This window comes from Crinia signifera, chromosome 4 (genome assembly GCF_055691185.1).
Source record: "Crinia signifera chromosome 4, ASM5569118v1, whole genome shotgun sequence".
Lineage (NCBI taxonomy): Eukaryota > Metazoa > Chordata > Amphibia > Anura > Myobatrachidae > Crinia > Crinia signifera.
The window spans coordinates 215,223,630-215,244,104 of record NC_139220.1 but is presented as its reverse complement, the minus strand read 5'-3'; the positions used below and the strand labels follow the sequence as shown (position 1 = coordinate 215,244,104).

At 40.0% G+C, this 20,475-nt stretch overlaps 1 protein-coding gene across 3 annotated transcripts in view; it reads right to left on the bottom strand.

Annotated features, from left to right (window-relative positions):
* Nucleotides 1-1,910: 1,910 nt before the first annotated feature.
* Nucleotides 1,911-20,475, bottom strand: part of BNIP2 (BCL2 interacting protein 2) — a 61,100-nt gene continuing 42,535 nt past the window's right edge. For 2 of the 3 annotated variants that reach the window (XM_083183755.1, XM_083183753.1), the window contains 6 exons: nt 20,166-20,268; nt 17,665-17,796; nt 15,979-16,065; nt 15,793-15,891; nt 9,188-9,223; nt 1,911-5,659 (listed from right to left, as the gene is read on the bottom strand). In XM_083183755.1, the coding sequence (XP_083039881.1) occupies nt 5,608-5,659; nt 9,188-9,223; nt 15,793-15,891; nt 15,979-16,065; nt 17,665-17,796; nt 20,166-20,268 (509 nt within the window). In that variant the 3' untranslated portion in view covers nt 1,911-5,607. The remainder of the gene's footprint in view (nt 5,660-9,187; nt 9,224-15,792; nt 15,892-15,978; nt 16,066-17,664; nt 17,797-20,165; nt 20,269-20,475) is intronic. The other variant, XM_083183754.1, reaches the window with a different exon arrangement.

Here is a 20,475-nt window from a genome sequence, read left to right as displayed (position 1 = left end):
CAGGGGGAGCGGAGTCAGCCAGTGGCTAGGAGAGAGGAGGGATGAGGACTCTGAGGTGGCTTACACTGTGACTGATGGTCTTGAACACGTGCTATGCTGCAGCTGGCAGCTGTGTGCTCCGGGGCAGGAGGCTGTTCTGCAGCCCAGGGCTGGAAGCAGGGACATGCCCTCAGCCCCTGTGACTGCACCAGGCCAAGATCACCATCCCTGGCCTCTCATGCTAGGAGCATCCTCTCCCATACCACTGGGCTGCCAGGTACAAGGGACAGAGGGGGTCTGTCGGTGCAGAGAGGTCTGACAGGTGCAGAGAGGGCATACACACATAATGCCTCCGGCATGGTGACAGCATACACACACAATGCCTCCGTAGAATTACTCAGTGCTTGCAGGCAGGGGAAAAATCATTCGATGGCGAGTGGTTTTCCCCGTGGGCATGGCTTTTAATCAAGTTCGCAGTGTGCACAGGGGCAGGGGGAGATTGGCAGGGCGGAGTTGACCTGCTGCAGGTCTGAATCATGCTCTTGGTGCATGACCTTAATAAAAAACAGCTAATTCTTTCCAAATGGGTCCAGGAGACCAGGGCGCCATGAAAAAGTCATGGAGACTTAAAGGGTGCCTCGGACTGAAATAGTTTGACAACCACTGCACTATACAATGCGTTCGATAGATCATTCCAGTCCACGATGGAACAATTTGATGCTTCGCTCAGTGTATAACTTGATTCCACAGCCAAGCCAGCTACACTATACTTGGAAGATTGTCAACTTTACATCCTATAAAAAGGTCAGCAAAAGAGTCCTATAAATTTTAAATAATAAAATGAAAAAAGTGGGATCCTGATTTTCTGTGTGAGACTACAAGTGAAGAGTTACAGCCAGGTTATGTCTATCATTGCCAGATATACTCCAAATATAATGGATCTAGACATTTCGAAATCGTGGTCAGATGTCACAGCTTATTACACAAAAAAATATATTGGCACTTACAAAATCAAATGGCACCTTATAATAAAATGAAGTCTACATAGTGTTTAATTTAAAGATGTGTTGTATAAAAGATCTACATTATTTACTGCAGGGCTGGGCAGTTGCGGCCCTCCAGATGTTGAGGAACTACACATCCCAGCATGCCTTGCATCAGTTTCAGCATGGCCACATAGCAAAACTAATGCAAAGCATCCTGGGATGTGTAGTTCCTCAACATATGGAGGGCCGCAATTGCCCAGCCCTGATTTACTGTCTGTCGACCATCACCATAATGATAGACATTCAAAAAGGTCAACAAGTAAAAAAGGCGGACAACATTTTTGTCAGTTTTTTGGGGTCAAATCTTGTATGTTTGGTAATATGCAACCACCATCAGTAGAAACGTATACCCTCACAGGCTCAGTTTGCACGCCATACTCTGGCTCAGGCTCACTCTGCTACCGTTGTGCTTGCCAAAGGCTACTATTCCAAACAGTAGTCCATGTAGATAGAATATCCAGCAAATGTTAGGAAAACATGACCCCCCCCAGTGGTTGCTCACTCTGCTACCGTTTTGGATCTGACGACCGTAAGCAGTGTAAACCATATGGTGTTGATATGGTGACAATCTACCTGGACAATGTAGACCAGTGGTGGCCAAACTGGTCCTCAAGATCTACCAACAGTTTGTGTTTTCTAGGCAAACTAGGAATGAATGCAGCATGTTTGAAAATGTGACAGTCAGTAACGACTACAGCTGTGCAGCAGCTAGGGGATAGGGGATTGGGAATTGTGGACCGTTGGTAGATCTTGAAGACTGGTTTGGCCAGCCCAGCTCTAGATCTATCATCCAGATACAAATTGAAAGTAGAGTTTTGTGATTGGCCAAATGTGAGCGGATCTATAGCTATGACAAAGGAATGAAAACAAAAGGCTGACACTGTACATATCCGGTCAGGGTTTTATTAGGTTTATTTATACAACAAAAATGAACCAATCTTTGCGCAACATTATAATTTTTTTACCTGCTCAGTATAAAGGATATTAAATGAGCAATCTGACAATATGCATATAACACATATGTATGAACAGCAACACTGTTTGCCCATACCCCACATGTACAATACAGCTATATAATACCTTCTTTACAACAGTCAGTGATGGTCTGAGCACTTGCTTGCAGAGGGCACAAGGAGCACATTATAAAAGATTGTTCACAAAAATCCATAAAAATATATATTAGCTCTGTCCTTTTTTTATGAATATAAATATTTCAATAAAGAACATGCATCCTCCAGATAAAAATCGCAAGAGTGCGTTCTATATACATAAAACAAATATAAAACAATTCTAATACAAATATTAAAAGGTAGGTATTATGGTAAACAAGTAAACGGACAGCTTCCCATGCATACAGTATCACAGCATTGGAACATTCCAAGAGTGACTAATGGGTACTTTCAATTGTTTGCTGCCATTTAACATTACACAACTTTTGGGATCCAGGCTCCAAGGGATCGTTTCCCTCCCAACCAATCATTTCCCTGCAAAAGGACTGCTCTATAGTAAAGTTACGTATGTCTACATTTGGTGCTAGTTATTAGCCAGAAAAACAAAAAAATAAAACCAAGCACCATGCCTTCAGCGACTGATGTTATTCCTCAAGAACAAAACCAAATGTAATACCCCTTTCACATCGCACTTTTAAAACGGTAAATTGCCGTTTTTTTCCCTTTTTAAAACGTTTAAGCCTGCACTGTGAATGCACCACAGCCGATTTACCGTTTAAAGTTAACTGGCATTTCGAACCGTGTAAAAAGCAGAGTCCTACACGGTTCCTTGCCGTTTTTTGTGCAATGTGAATGTGTACAATGCTATGCATTCACAGTGCAGGCTTAAACGTTTTAAAAAAGGGAAAAAAAAAACGGCAATTTACCGTTTTAAAAGTGCGATGTGAAAGGGGTATAAACCGGTATTTAAAACGGTAATCTGCGGCAATGTTAAGGCTCTGACCCGTTTTAATTACCGTTTTAAATACCGGTTTTTAAAACGTGTCGGCGATGTGAAAGTGGTATTAGATACAAAAACCTGTAAATTGTGTTACTGTATAGACATATCTAATGATTTTCTGGGAATAATAAAGGACGCATTCAAGACATTTTCTTTAATGTCAACAAAAGCACAGGCGTGTCAAATCAGACAATAGTAAAAGTTGACAGCCTTTTTAGTTGCAGCTGGGGAAATGTATTAACCTTCTATTTATTGCACATTGTTGTGATACAATTTATCTGTGATTAGAAAGTCAAGCACCTTCTCATGAAGTTTTTTATTCTATAGAAAAACTATTTTTTTTGTTTCTATTTTACAGCAAGAAAAGTTCTACTACAACCAGAGATGTATGTGACATTCTGACCATGGTCATTCTGTTGCGCAGCTATATTATAAACTAAAGGCTGAAAGTCGCTCAAAATAGCATGTTTTAGCTCAAAGCCGCCCAGTGTGTATGCCCCGGCAATGAGCGGTGTGCGCTGCTGCGCGAACCCGCATCATCGCCGGGAAAGCCGCTCATCTGCTGATAATACCAGCAGATGAGCGGCTTTGAGGATGGCTTTGCATAGCACTGCCTCATGCCAAGCCGTCCTCTTCGTGCTGACTGTGCCGGGCAGGGGGAAAGTGGCTCAGTGTGTATGCACTTAGTGGCTTTCCCCCCAGCGATGATAGAGATCATCGCTGTCCATACACACTGGGCATAATTGCCCAGTGTGTATGGACCTTTAATTACTAGAAAGCCAAAGTTCCACAAAGAAGTCTAGTTATTCCTCAGTCAATATGCAGAACTAAATGACCGGCAACCTGGTTTTCGGTGCAAAGAGGCCTAAATGGCACACCTACTTAGGACCACCAGTGTAACTCATACTACTCCATAACACATGTAACATTGCTTTCAGGCTGCCAATGCAGCAACAAATGAATTGTGCACAATATGAAAGGACTTCAGATAAGTGCAAATAATGACTAATGTGGATGTTACCGACATATGTAACTTGAGGTTGAGACATTCCATTTGCAAACACATATCAATGCAAAATCTACACCACACACTTAAAAAAAAATGGTGATGCAAGGGGTCACCCTTTCCCCAGTCAGAACCCTGGGGGGAGGGGTCACCACACACAAAGGCGTTTATAAGAAAGCTAGCTATTTCAATCAATGGTTTGTGGAAACATATGGCAGTCATAGTGAGGTTTGGGAAAACAGCTTATGAAAAGCATATTAGTTTCAATTAATAGGCACAATATTGTGACAATCTACTTTAGACTATACTGTTAAAATCGATGTGTATTCATGTAATACTTATTACCCAAGTGTAGTTATTGATCAAAAATACCTTGGCCATGGAACCAGTGTGTTCTATGACGAGGAGAAGGGTAGATGCATGATTTTGTGTGGAACGTGGCAGAAACTGAACACTATACAGACAACATTTGCTATACTGTACAAAAAGGTTTTTAGACCCTTAAAGCTTCACCCTGTGATCCTTGTGAAGTCCATGTAATTGTAACTTCAACATGCACAACAAAACAGGATTACCATTTTATGCTTCCTCCCGACGTGCTGAAATCCAGGTGGGCAGAAGACAAAATAATTGTAACCACCTGTGTGCACCTAAGCAAAGGTCTATATATAGATTTCTAATACTCTAAGCTACATTCATATATATACACATGGGGTGATGGTGCTCTTTGGTAACATATTATGATAGTAAGCACCAACCAAGCCAGAGGACTCATTAATAAAATGAGCAACCATGATATTATAAAAAGGAGCAGCATAACTCGCTTTAACGGTAACAATATCCCAAAATCAAACTTCACAGGAAAAAATATTTGAAATGAAAACAATTTCTGGTTATATGCACTAATGACCTACTCGAACATTACTGTGAATTGTTTGGTTAAGTATTACTACTATGTCCTCTTCAATTCCCGCCAAATATACACACAAGACCCATTAAAAATAATTGTGCCCCAAATACATGCTTTGCTCATCACAAGTATCAGGATTTCTGTTTGAGGACAATACAGAAACAGTTCATCACCTACACTAACCCACTTAACATACTGCTACAGGTTGATCGTGCTTTTAGATGTTACAGACTCTACGTAATAAGCAAATAAAAACATTATTGCAAACAACTCAAACTTACCAATACCAATGTTTTGACACTTATGCACTGATCGAGAACCAAGGTAAAAACAACTTCTAATATCTGAGAACACTTTGTTCAGCTATTACCAAGCAAACGTGTCATTCTAGATGATCGTTCCTCCTGTATAACCGTTCTGGGTACGCCTGCTTTGGACATTCATTTGTAATCCAAATAAAAGTTACATCAATATTTAACATACAGGGCGCCAGCACTGGGTAAACCGTCTATTGCACTTGTCCAATGCTTGTGTTCGATTGTAACAATTTGCTGTTTCAGGGAAGCCAGCTCCATGTGTTCATATCCACAGTCATATCTCAAAAGGCAACTCAGTGCATGAAAACTAGGGTAATATATTGAAAATGGAAGAAACAAAAGACTATTCCCCCTTCTCCACGGACACTGCTCAGTTTTATTGGATGCCCTCTGCATCAGTTATTGCTCACTGGGTTTGTCTTCAGTCTTCTTATTTAGTTCCTTATCAACTCTAGATATAATAATAGACATGTTATATTATTTGCATTTAGTAGAGGACATCAGTGTTACAAGTACCTCTTAAACAGGACTGTTGGCACACACAATAATTTCAACAGAAGGTTATTATTTACTTTTCCCCAAACATGCACCAAAATATGAACCCCACAGCATCAACCATTAATCCTCAGTGACAAAAAAAGAGATAAGACAGAAGATAGAGGAATAATGGAAATTCATAAATACTCTATATATTTACATACAACTGTCACGTCAAACAATAATCCAGGAGCATTTCTTAGGCTAGGTACACAGAGAAATTAATAATATATTGCAAACTAGAGGGTGTGTACACCTAAAAATTCTGAAAGAGATTGTTCACAGAGATCAAATCAGCCATTCAGCACAGCCGATCTGGCTGAGTGTACGGGTGACCCGCTGACCACCTGTACGCTGGCTGCAAGAACGGAATACACAACAAGTTCGGCCAATTCAAATGCCCGTTCACTTGTCACTTCTGTATGAAGGCCCATACAAACTGGGCAATTTTGGCTAAAAGCAGCTCAGTTTTGTTGTTTGAGATGCTTTCAGCTCAAAAGCCGCCCAGTGTGTATGGGCCAGCAATGAGTAGTGAGCATCATTGCCAGCGGCCACCGCTTATCTGCTGTTATTACCAGCAGATGAGCGACGGAGTAGGTGGCTTTCCAGAGCGCCCTGCCCTGCAATGGTCGCTGGTCACAGGAGCATGCTCATGCAACCAGTGGCTTCCCTGGCAGAGCGCCCCATTTTCAGTAGCGACCATTGCTGGTCACTGATGAAAATGGGCCACTGAGCAATTTGGTTGCTGAGCGATATATCGCTCAGCGAACAATCACTCCATGTGCATGGTGCTTTAGTGTATATGCACTGAGTGATTTTTAGCCCAGCAATTTTCCCCATTATTGTTCTCCATACATGATGGGCAAAATGGCCCAGTGTGCATGGACCTTAAGTATATCGAGCGGCAGATTGGTAAGTGTATATGGTTACTGATTAGCCACTCTGTCGGTGTGACAACAGTCTTCCGATATATCTATGTAGTGTGTAACCAACCTTAGCTAACTCCCTTTAAATGGCTGCGTTTCAGTCGAAGTTCCTACTTTGGGGAAAATTATTACTGTACTTAATTGGGGGTTAAGACAACGGTTGAACAGAATTGATTAACGTTTATTGAATAGACAATGCAGTTAAAATAAACGTGGAACGTATTTCATTTACATGTGGAGAAGCCCTGGATTTTTCTTGTTTATGTATGTGAATTAACAACCAGATATTATACTGAGGTACAGTGGTTCAGTTTCCAATGGTTGGCACTACAAGTTGATTTTTCGAAAAAACATACCTCAAAAATAGAAAAAGGAAAAAAAATTCCAAGCATTTCTATCTTCTTAAAGTGAGTAGAAAATTATCCATTAATTAATGTAAGAGGGCCAGTACGCCACCTAGTGCATTAATAGACCACAACACTTTGATGTAAACAGAAAAAGTGGCAACAAAAATACAGATCTGTCCACTTACATTACGTATAACGCAATACAAGTCACGTTATACACATTGTGTGAGCTCTGTTACTGTAGCACTGGGCGTCTTTTTTTGCACTTTTTCCATTAAAATGGGTAAAATATAACGAAAAAGGATGCACAAGTAGCTTCTTTGTACTAAAATTATAAGTGGAATGCCTATATTAAGTGTGTGACTGCTGCTGTATCTGCATAAGAAATGGAACGTTAGTGTTTTACTGGAAAAACACTGTAACTTAGCATTTGTGTACTTTATCAGCCTTGGTGTAATTTTATGGGATTTCAACTAATTTATAAAAAAACTCTGATGGACACCCTCTGTGGTCTCTTTGGGGTGTATTCAATGATTTATGCGAGCAGTGATGACTGCTCGCTGTCACAGTACGCAGGGTCAGTACTCATCTGACCCCCTGCACACGCCGTTTCCCCCCTCGCTAGGTTTTTGTAGTGAAGGGAAAGCTGCATAGCGGCCACTAAAACAGTGAGGCTCATGGCTAAATGCAGCAGGCTCCCTGCATTCAGCCGCGAGCCTCGCTGTTTGGGGAATCCTCGCCATCCTTTGACAGCGAGGGTTCCCCCAGGACGTAGAATAGGGTGAGCGGCCGACATGTGGGTTCAATGGCGAGGATTGCTTGTTTTTGGTGATCCCTGCCATTTAACCCCCTCGTCGGCTGCATTGAATATGGCGCTTTATGTTTATCAGAGATGTAGTATAAATTATATTTATATTTACCTGTACAAATCACAGTGGTTTTGTCATTCTAAGTATTTTTAATTATGTTAAACTTTTTCTCTTTAACTGTTAATGTGGAGAGACCGAGTCGTTCGTAAAATGTAATGAGGGTACGTACAGTTGGTTAGCATTAGTGCCTCACAGCACTGAGGTCATGGGTTTGGACCTGTGAGGAGTGTAAATATTGCCCCTATGCTTATGTGATTTGCCTGCAGCATAGAGAAGACCCTATTGGTGTTGTTTTAGCCAAGTTTCAGTTGAATAAAAGTCCATTATGGAAAACATGCAGAAATAAGAGCTTCATTTCAGAAGACCAACATTTTTTTTATATGTGGTTTCAAGGTCATCCAAACATTTTTTCTAGGCCCTAAATGATTTAACAAGATAGCATTCTGAATAAATGTACAGCCTTAAGGGAAAATAAAAACCTAATAAAAATGGAATGACGAGTACTCTAGTGAACAGTAAAAAAATGAAAGTAATTATCTTAAAAGCACTTGAAATGAGTAATTTGGAAATAATTACAAAATTGAATTTATTGTGCCTTATAATTAACTGATGCATCACTGAAGCCAAAGTTCTGTTAAAGTGTTGCTCATGCAAGCTGCGGGATTGCGGAGACAGTATTTTAATTATAGACAGTAGAAATTGATGCAGGCTGGGTATTAAACAGGTCTCATGTCATCTACTACGTGCACGGAAAAGCTGAGAAGAAAGTGAGGATTAGGAACCTTCTCCACGGTAAGGAATTGGTTAGCTTGAACACTGGAGCACAGAAAATATAAACATTACTATAAAAAGGGGAAAAAAAATTAAGAAAAAACACCATATAAATATTTGTATAATATAAAAAGATCAGATAAAATATTTGTATAAATGTGACTTGTGTCTGCAGACAAGTAGGAAAGGAAAGGAGGAGCCATGCAGCATACACAGTATATTCTATTACTGAACAGCAGCATGCTAAGAGCCCTCTCTATATGTAGAAGTACATTTGCATCAAACTAATTTCCTGCTGCCCGGCTAGCAATCGTTGGGACTCCTGGACCATTAGTAAATATAAATGACAGGATGAATCCATTTGTTACCTGGTTTCAGTGACAAAAGTAAAATGATGCATATGGTTAATGTTTATATTCACTAGTGCTACAGTATACGGTAATCTCCAAGCCAACCAATAAGGGAAGGGTTAGTTTGTGCAAGGGGAATAGACTCGTCTTGGTGCAAACCATTGTTGGTGTGCAGATACCTTTTGTGTTTGTTTTTACATTTTCCTTCGTCATACCTTAGTAGGAAAGAGTTGGAGTTCAGTAACTAGAAACAACTAGCACACATATAAAAAGGTAAATTTAAATTTGTACTATACTCCTGAAATGTATTACAGGTTGAGTATCCCTTATCCATACGTATTTTTTTTGCTAAAAGCACTACTATGACATCTGTAACTGGCACACTTCTATGACATCTGTAACTGGCACTACTGGGGACATCTGTAACTGGTGCTAAATACAGTTATGTGTAAGAAAATGATTGCTTGGCATTCAAATTCAGTACCTGAGATTGCACACAAGCTTTGTTGCATGTTTTGAAACCTTGTTTCATGCACAAATAAAATATATTTTTGTGTATTTCATGTGCCTGGTGTAGTTAAATAACATAAATGCAAGATACCTCATTGAAATATAAAAATATTCTGAAATACAGATTAATTAGTTATCAAAATTCTTCTGGTCCCGAGCATTTTGGATAAGGGATACTCAACCTTTACATCAAAACAATTGTTATTATAATCATATAAGGGATTTCCAGTGCTCCTGTTTGTGAGGGCAACCCTTTGGTTGACCCACATGCAACTGTAGCTGGCATGTGTATGGAGGAACACATTGACTGTTATACTGTGGGCTTTGGTACTGCTACAATTTGTGGTTCAGTACCTACATACACAGTATTTGTCCTTTGGGGCTATAAAATGTTTCGCGATTATAGCTAATATTTTGCATAACATTGTATATACACTGCTCAAAAAAATAAAGGGAACAGAACACTTAAACAACACAATGTAACTCCAAGTCAATCACACTTCTGTGAAATCAAACTATCCACCTAGAAAGCAACACTGAATGACAAATTATAGGCAATTAGCAAGACACCCCCAATAAAGGAGCTCCTATGCTTTTTGGCTGGTGTTTTGGTCACTTTTGAAAGCTGGCGGTGCTTTCACTCTAGTTGTAGCATGAGACGGAGTCTACAACCCACAGAAGTGGCTCAGGTAATGCAGCTCATCCAGGATGGCATGTCAATGCGAGCTGTGGCAAGGTTGTTTGCTGTGTCTGTCAGTGTCCAGAGCATGGGTCTTCAAACTGTGGCCCTCCAGATGTTGTGAAACTACAAATCCCAGCATGCCTTGCCACAGTTTTGCTATAAGGGAGTGCTAAAACTGTGGCAAGGCATCCTGGGATTTGTAGTTTCACAACAACTGGAGGGCCACAGTTTGAAGACCCATGGTCCAGAGCATGGAGACGCTACCAGGAAACAGGCCAGTACATCAGGAGATGTGGAGGAGGCCGTAGGAGGGCAACATCCCAGCAGCAGGACGGCTACCTCAACCTTTGTGCAAGGAGGAACAGGAGGAGCATTGCCAGAGCCCTGCAAAATGACCTCCAGCAGGCCACAAATGTGCATGTGTCTACTCAAACGGTCAGAAACAGACTCCATGAGTGTGGTATGAGGGCCCGACATCCACAGGTGGGGGGTTGTGCTTACAGCCCAACACCATGCAGGACTTTAGACATTTGCCAGAGAACACCAAGATTGGCAAATTCTCCACTGGCGCCCTGTGCTCTTCACAGATGAAAGCAGGTTCACACTGAGCACATGACAGACGTGAAAGTCTGGAGACGCCAAGGTGAACGTTCTGCTGCCTGCAACATCCTCCAGCATGACCAGTTTGGCAGTGGGTCAGTAACGGTGTGAGGTGGCATTTCTTTGCGGGGCCGCACTGCCCTCCATGTGCTCGCCAGAGATAGCCTGACTGCCATTAGGTACCGAGATGAGATCCTCAGATCCCTTGTGAGACCATATGCTGGTGCAATTGGCCCTAGGATCCTCCTAATGCAAGACAATGCTAGACCTCATGTGGCTGGAGTGTGTCAGCAGTTCCTGCAAGACAACGGCATTGATACTATGGACTGGCCCGCCCATTCGCCAGACCTGAATCCAATTGAGCACATCTGGGACATCATGTCTCGCTCCATCCACCAACGCCACGTTGCACCACAGACTGTCCGCCACCTCAACAGGAGTATGCCCAGGCATTTGAAAGACGGGGATGGTAATCGCACAGGAGGGGATAGATATGAATTAGAAAGGATAGGCCCCCCCAATAAGTGTCTTAAATGATTCAATTCTTTATGACAGATGAGGGTGTGCCACCACAGGACATCAAACGATTACATACATGGTTTTGGACAGAAAGAAATGTCACTGTGTGGTGCACCAAGTAAAGAGTCGATTAAAATCTAACCTTTATTGTTATTGGTTAAAATTATAGCGAAAATATAAAAGACACAAAACATAAATGACATACACGTTTGTTAAAAAAGGAAACAAATTATCCTTACGACGTGGGGTCCCACACTCCCACTTTCCAATTCCCACTTTGTAATAAAGTACGTTTTTCTGTCTGGTTTATTTATATGTATGCGGCGGGCAATGAACACACATTATAAATTACCCCATTTATGGGGAGAGAGTTAATACACCTTAAGGTAGGCTGCTGGAGTAAATGTGCCAGTTAGTTTTCAATTATTTAGTTATGGCTCATGCGGCAGTTTAAGAGAGTACAAGAGCAGTGAGGAGCAGTATTTGTGCTAAAGATGCCAATTAATTGCTCAGTGTGTAGTGTTTCCACATTTGATAGAGCATTTTGGCAACATCTAATCTCACGTTTTAATCGTGTGCACACATCATAGAACTGATCACTCTAAATTGGCCAGATAATTGGGTAATTATGTTGATACAATCCCTGGAGTGCAACGTATCTAAAATATAAGACAGTTGTCTCACAATATGATAGGACTGAATAACAGAATTGCTCAGTTGTACTTTACATGCCGACTGAATAGTTTCATATGAATTGTACAGAGTGCTTGTACCAATTAGTCTTTTATTTAAAGGATATAATTTGCGTGGCGGCGTTATCAGAATATAATTTCATGTAACCAATGCTCATTTCTTAGAGACATCGGTAACCGCTCAAAGCTGACACTGGTATGCTGTCCCTATAATGTGTCAAGTGCTGGTATTAATTTACACTTTTAGTCAAAATTTCAGCAACTTGAACAGTACTTATATGCAGAGATACTGGTAATTGCTTGGTGTGTAGTGTTCACACAATAACTCTCAAGTGAGTCACGGCTGAATAGCGACAATGGATGAGGTGTACTTAAATTATGCTTCAACCAAGTATACCAATATATCAATACTGGTGGTGGTCAGTACACAAATGACCGGGTACAGCGTTACAAGTGCACAATCTATAGTCCCTGGAGCGCGGCGTGTGTAGTTATTACACGCCGTCTCACAATGAACAGGACTATGAGACAATCAAAAGGTTTTTGGTCCTGACGAAGCTCATTAGCGAAGCGTACGCCGACCGTACACTTCGTGGGCTATCCCCACTCCCCTACCCCTATTGAAATGTACAAAAATTTTTGATCTGTCTAGCTTAAAAACTGTAAAAACTGTATTAGCGAGCGAGCGCACGAACACACAGCCCGTTGGCTGCCAGGCGCGCATTTGAATTGTAACTGTCATACAGTCCTGTCCATTGTGAGACGGCGTGTAACTATCACACACGCCGCGCTCCAGGGACTGATGACCGCACGAACATTAGTGCTGTACCTTGTGGATGCATACTGATCACCGCCGTCACTGACATACTCAGCCGGCGTGCGATTGCAGCACCACTAGTATATTACTACCCGGTCTTTTGATTGTCTCATAGTCCTGTTCATTGTGAGACGGCGTGTAATAACTACACACGCCGCGCTCCAGGGACTATAGATTGTGCACTTGTAACGCTGTACCCGGTCATTTGTGTACTGACCACCACCAGTATTGATATATTGGTATACTTGGTTGAAGCATAATTTAAGTACACCTCATCCATTGTCGCTATTCAGCCTTGACTCACTTGAGAGTTATTGTGTGAACACTACACACCAAGCAATTACCAGTATCTCTGCATATAAGTACTGTTCAAGTTGCTGAAATTTTGACTAAAAGTGTAAATTAATACCAGCACTTGACACATTATAGGGACAGCATACCAGTGTCAGCTTTGAGCGGTTACCGATGTCTCTAAGAAATGAGCATTGGTTACATGAAATTATATTCTGATAACGCCGCCACGCAAATTATATCCTTTAAATAAAAGACTAATTGGTACAAGCACTCTGTACAATTCATATGAAACTATTCAGTCGGCATGTAAAGTACAACTGAGCAATTCTGTTATTCAGTCCTATCATATTGTGAGACAACTGTCTTATATTTTAGATACGTTGCACTCCAGGGATTGTATCAACATAATTACCCAATTATCTGGCCAATTTAGAGTGATCAGTTCTATGATGTGTGCACACGATTAAAACGTGAGATTAGATGTTGCCAAAATGCTCTATCAAATGTGGAAACACTACACACTGAGCAATTAATTGGCATCTTTAGCACAAATACTGCTCCTCACTGCTCTTGTACTCTCTTAAACTGCCGCATGAGCCATAACTAAATAATTGAAAACTAACTGGCACATTTACTCCAGCAGCCTACCTTAAGGTGTATTAACTCTCTCCCCATAAATGGGGTAATTTATAATGTGTGTTCATTGCCCGCCGCATACATATAAATAAACCAGACAGAAAAACGTACTTTATTACAAAGTGGGAATTGGAAAGTGGGAGTGTGGGACCCCACGTCGTAAGGATAATTTGTTTCCTTTTTTAACAAACGTGTATGTCATTTATGTTTTGTGTCTTTTATATTTTCGCTATAATTTTAACCAATAACAATAAAGGTTAGATTTTAATCGACTCTTTACTTGGTGCACCACACAGTGACATTTCTTTCTGTCCAAAACCATGTATGCCCAAGCATTGTAGGGAGGTCATATAGGCACGTGGAGGTCACACACACACTACTGAGCCTCATTTTGACTTGTTTTAAAGGACATTACATCAAAGTTGGATCAGCCTGTAGTGTGTTTTTCCACTTTAATTTTGAGTGGGACTCCAAATCCAGACATCCATGGGTTAATAAATTTTATTTCCATTGATAATTTTTGTGTGATTTTGTCAGCACATTCAACTATGTAAACAACAAAGTATATAATAAGAATATTTAATTCATTCAGATCTAGGATGTGTTATGTTAGTGCTCCCTTTATTGTTTTGAGCAGTGTATTTCCTATTACCCGTGATCACTGATATGAGGGCTCAGCCAGGGCTTTCTAATTAGTCACAAAAGGCCAGCCGTTTAAGAATGAAGGCTGAAAAAAATCCCCAAAAGCAGCCCCATCGCCTAAAAACACACAGGTTTCACTGACTGTGTGTTTTCGGGAGAACTTCTATTTGGCGATCCATATTTGATAGCCTGATATAAAATAAAAAAAAAAACTGTGAAAAATCAGGAAAAAAGTTAAAAAAAAACGAACAAAACAGGAGTTTTTCGTGCCCACTGTTTTATCGGGGATAACAGGATATCCTTGTTAATCTATTACTAATAAGTATTAAAAACTTCAGAACTTATCTGCTAAACACAAACGTTTATAACCATTTACTAAATTTTATACCGGTCTGGTGCTTTTACACAATAACGTACCAACATAAACATATACTTACTTAAAATGTTATTAAGGTAGTATTTAAAATGCATCCAACATACAGAAAACCCCAAAAATTGTATTGCTCAAAATAAATGTTTAAGAATAATAATCTACAGTTGTGGTCTAAAGGGGAATACACACATAGCGATTTTGTGCTCTTTTCTAAACAATCACAGATCTGTGTGTGTATGCCCCAAGAGATTATGATGCACGGTCCCGCACGCCGCTATCGTCTGCCAAGTCAGTGAATGCAGTCAAAATCTAGTCAAATTGCTTAGCAAGTGACTGCAAATCTCTCCATCTTAAGGGGCATACACACGTAGAGATCTGTGCTAAGCAATTTTGCTAAGCTATTTTGCTAAGCAATTTCGCTGGTGTCAAGATCTCCCATGGGGAGCACATACACATGCAGAGATTTGTGCTAAGTGATTTTGCTAAGCGATTTTGCTAAGCAATTTTGCTTAAGCAAAAAAAGTCAGGGTAATGGTTCAGAATGAGAGATTGTGATCAGTATCTCTCATTCTGTACACACAGAGAGATTTGCAGTCATTTGCTAAGCAATCTTACTAGATTGTGACTGCATGCACTGACTTAGTTAGCAAGAGATATTTAATCTCTCGGAGCATACACATGGAGAGATCTGTGCTTACTTTCTAAGCAATCTAGTCAGATTGCTTAGAAAATAGCACAAATTTGCTCCGTGTGTACACCCCTTTAGTTTAGTAAAATTGCACCGCACAAATCACAGCATGTGTATGTGCTTTCCATGGGCGATCTGGACACAGGGAAATCGCCTTCCCTAAATAGCTTAGCACACATCTCTACGCGTGTATGCCCCTTAATATTGGGGAATAAAACAAATATAGCTATATATATACACACACACAAAATATAAGAAAATATAAGACTGAAAAATATTTGAAAAGAAGGTGTTTAACAAACAAACAAAAAAAAAAAACCTGTCTACTTACTCTTTTATGCACTCCGGTATGCTGACATACTCCATCGGAATAAGTTCTGCTAATTCTACCAGGCTAAAGACATACCTAATTTTCTGGCTGAATTTTGAGCTAGAATGAAAACAAAACCCCAAGAACACAATCAGTATTCACACAAAAACAAAGTAAGAAAGCATAAAATACATTTGTTTTCATTACCTAATGAAAGGTTTAGTAATAGCCAGAAGTGTTCTGATAAACCATGAAGGATGAACTATGATTAGGGACTTCAGATTTTTCCGTAACCTTAAAGAGAAAAATGTTAAATGAAACTCAAAATTAATATAGTAGCTTCTCATACACACATTATGTGATTATTTGTAATGCCCTGGGACTTTTTTTTTTCTTTAAATCATTAGAGACTTAGGGGCAGATTTATTAAGCTTGGAGAAGAGATAAACTGGAGATAAAGTGGAGAAAAGGTAAAAGGAGATAAAGCACCAGCCAATCAACTCCCAACTGTCTTTTTCAAACACAGCTGATTGGCTGGTGCTTTATCTTCTTTTACCTTTTCTCCGCTTTATCTCCAGTTTATCTCTTCTCCAAGCTTAATAAATCTGCCCCTTAGGGGTATATTCAATGCAGGTGGCAAGCCCCTGACAGCGAGCAGTGCTGATAGCTTGCCGTCAAGAGTATTAAATGCCGCCTCCTTCACTTGCAGTTTCCACCTCGCTGGTTCTTTTCAGCAAAGTGGAAACGGCAAGTACGCCGATCAAAATGGCAGGGCTGGTCACAAAATGCAATGGGCTCACTGCATTTGAGGAAACTCGCCGTTTAGGGGACTCAACGCTGTCATCTCACGGTTAGGATTTTTGCAAAACATTAAATACGGCGAGGATGGCTTTTCCACGCCATACAAACCCCCCTCACTGCGCACATTCAAGAAACCCTCTAAAACAGACAGACATTCTTCTTTTTCATACACTACAGCAGATCTGTAAAGCGAAGAATGGATTCCACTTTCAAAATGGAGAAGGTGAAATTCAGTAATACACTTGTAGAAGGGTGATAAGAGGTGCTTAGAGGTTTCTGGACAGTAGTACAAATATTGTACTACAATGCCTTCTTCCAAGACTAAAAAACGTAAGCTTTCATCATAAAGGCCATATTCCAGCATTTGCAGTAATTTGGATAAAAACCCTAGTGCTTCCAAAAATGATGGCTTATTTCTGCAATGCATGCAACTGAGAAATGCTAATTTATTTTATTTACAAGTGGCGATTTCGGAGCTTTGGGGGAGAGGTCATGCAAATTTTCCGACAAGAAGCAAAGTATTGGAAGGTGACAAAAAGGTGTCAAAATGGTTGTTCTATTTTTTATTATTATGGAAAAAGTAAAAAAGCCTTTACAGTATTTTGTGGTACTGAAAAAGAAAATGTTAATTATTAAAATGTTAAATTTTTAGTTTTTACACACATACCCAAAAAAAATACTGTAATGTTCTCATCTGCAAGCTCAAACTTGTTTCCCATTAAAAACCTCAATTTACACATAATTTAATCCATGCATGAGCTGTTTAGAGAAAATTATTTGATGGATATGTCTCTATGAGCCAAAGTATACTATAGAAACCCTTAAAGTGCATGATTAGACAGTAGGAGAGTTGGACAAAAAAGGTTCCATTACCTTAAAATAAAGATTATTTTCTACCTTACCACAGAGGGCACCTACGGTAAAACCGCAGAGGTGGCACCTACGGTAAAACCAGAAGCCTGACATGTAGACCATTTATTTTTCCATACATTTTGGGGTAATAAAGAAAATATGGGCTAAAAAAGGGCAAATAATAGGTCTAGACATGTTTCAGCCCTGCAAAAATTATTAAAGAACAATAATAATAATTACCTTCTATCAATTTGTTGATAGCATTTCCTAAGCCAACCCAGACTTGGCATTTTTCTCCGTGTTGTGGCTCCATTTAAATAGACTATCATGTAGTTCTCTGCAACTAGCATTTCCAAAGTGCCAATAACATACCTGATGGAAGAAGGTTTTAATTTTTAGTTTATTACATGCAGAAACATTCAATTTCCCATGACATTCTCAAGTTAAAAGTTTTTTACTTGTTACGAGAGGAAAAACATAGTAAAATGACAGCGCACATTACTAGCTGTCCCCAGCATCCATTCAAATGCATAAAAGATACACATTCAAACTACACCTTCTGCACTTCAATTACACGAGGTGCAGAAATAGCATTTGCTCCATGAATGTCAATAGGCAAAAGCTTCTGAAACTATAAGTGGGCAGCAGGAGAGGAGTAATATTTTTAAATTTACTGTGGCCAAAACAGGGTATTGTAACTTTTTGTGGAGAAACCCTGTAAAAATGTGGGTATATTGCCTAGTCAAATGCAAACATTCAAAACATGGACACAATGTTGCTAGAATAATCAGACAGATAAAATGTCAACATGGATTACAAAAGATCTACAAAAAAAATGATGTCACTGATTGATGCACATAACAATTACACTGTAATTTATAATTTTATTCACTTTAAAACATTTTGCATAAAGTTATAACCACATTGGAATGTGTTAAAAAGAGGGTGCACTCAATCCCAATGATACCTACTCCTCTATTCCTACTTTAATATCTAACTATATAGGTAGGGGGTATCAATTTCCCTATAGAGCTTTCCTACTGGTTTGACTGAATTATTACCTAATTTTGCTTTATGTGTTAAGCTCAATGGAATGTTCTGCGCTATCCATATAAAACAGGTAATAAATAAAAATGACGAGACACACACATGTGCCAAACATTTCCCCACACAGCCCTTTTTTTTTCAATGTAATACTCATTAAGGGGTCTATAACTAAGCCATGGACAGCAATCAACTCCTAACTGCTATATTACAGGCATTCTAGGGGCAGACTAGATGGGCCAAGTGGTTCCTATCTGCCGTCAAATTCTAGGTTTCAAATTCTATTCACTGCTACTATCAAACTAATAAATACTTGCTCCTGAAGGGCCATGCTGCAGTGTGACCAGGTCACTCCAAAAAACTGAATGGGGAAAGGAGAAGTGGCTGAAAATGCTGTGCCTATGCTCTCAGCCAGTCAAATCAATGCTTCTTCACTCAGCTCTAGAGAGAGAATGGGAGTGACCCGGTCCCCTTTCGGTGCTGACCATCACAGACCAAGTCTTTGGGCAGTATTCAATGAGAATACTGACGACGTGCAGCGAATCCTGTTTAGGATTCGATGCACATTCGCCACTGCCCGCCGGCTCCAGTATTCAACGAGTCAGGGGCTCGCTGTCCCTGACCGGCGAATTTGAGCTCCTGCGGCAGGGAGCCTGAGGACGGTGGCAGGCAGGGAGATGGAAGTCTGTGGGGGGGAGGTGGGCTCCCCAGGTGCCAGGCAGCACAGGCTATATAAATTAAATATATATTCATGTGCTTACAGCACATGAATAAAAATAGCATGCCCCTCCTCAGAATAAAATTCCTGATTTTTTTACACCAATTGTAAAAAAACAAAAACACTTTATTTTAAAAGTTCACATTCCACTTCACCATAAAAAGATAGCGATTGCTACTCGGCGAATCATGGCGAAAAAAACCTTGAAATGTATTCGCCATCTGGACATTGAATAGGGTGATTCACCGTTTTAGTCAAAAATTCGCCTTACAGCACAAAATCGCCATAAAAACATGGCGAATCAGCCTCATTGAATACCACCCTTTGTCTGTCATTCCTCCAATATTGTGGGTGCTTCATGGAATATAGATAATGTAGCAAGCAATGAAATAGTAAAGATTTAAACAAGAGCTATGGGAGGGGTTTGGATTTCAAATCAATTAGAATAGTCCGTCATTTTGTTTTTAATACTTTATTTTCTTTACAAGTGAAGTATAGGTGCCAACAGGCCCTTATGGTTCTACAAGCACTATCATGCTGGGACAAGCTGCTGGGACTTACAGGGTCCTAAAAAGAACAAATATTAATTATTTCTGCACCATTACCCCTTGTCCCTCAGAAAGTAGTACCCCATTTTTTGGGGAGTCACGACTTTCTAAGGGCATCTAAAACTGAGTTGGCCATTGTGGAACTGGTTAACGCTATGGCAAAGGAACCAAATGCTGTGCATCTCCCTACTATAGCATTCCACACCATGCTGGTTTAGCCATGTGTTGGTTACTGGTGTTATTAGCAGCGTCTCACACACACATACTGGCTTTTCAACAGCAGCCGGCTTTTATTCAGTAACGTTAATATCTTTGGATGGTCGACATCTTAACAGTGTTAACATTTGTAAAACATGTTTTATTATTCAAAAGTTTACAATAACACATAACATTCTGCAGTACATACAGACACTTTACACATAAATACCTACTTAAAGAGATTGTCCATTAGATACCGATAATTGGGTTGACTGCTGTCTGGCATAAAACACACAGCAAATACAATAATCGCATTTAGTCCATCTCCGTAGTAGCCTAAAAATAATACACAATCAGTATAACATTCAGTTTTCACAAAAGGAATAACACCACATTTTTTTAAACTATATCATTGGAGAGGTTGTATACATTTGCTCATGTAGATAACATTTATTATGTATACCATGATCTAATATAGACATTACACCACAACATGTTCTACATATGAATCACTCAGGTACGCAGCGTACTTAGGGTTACCAC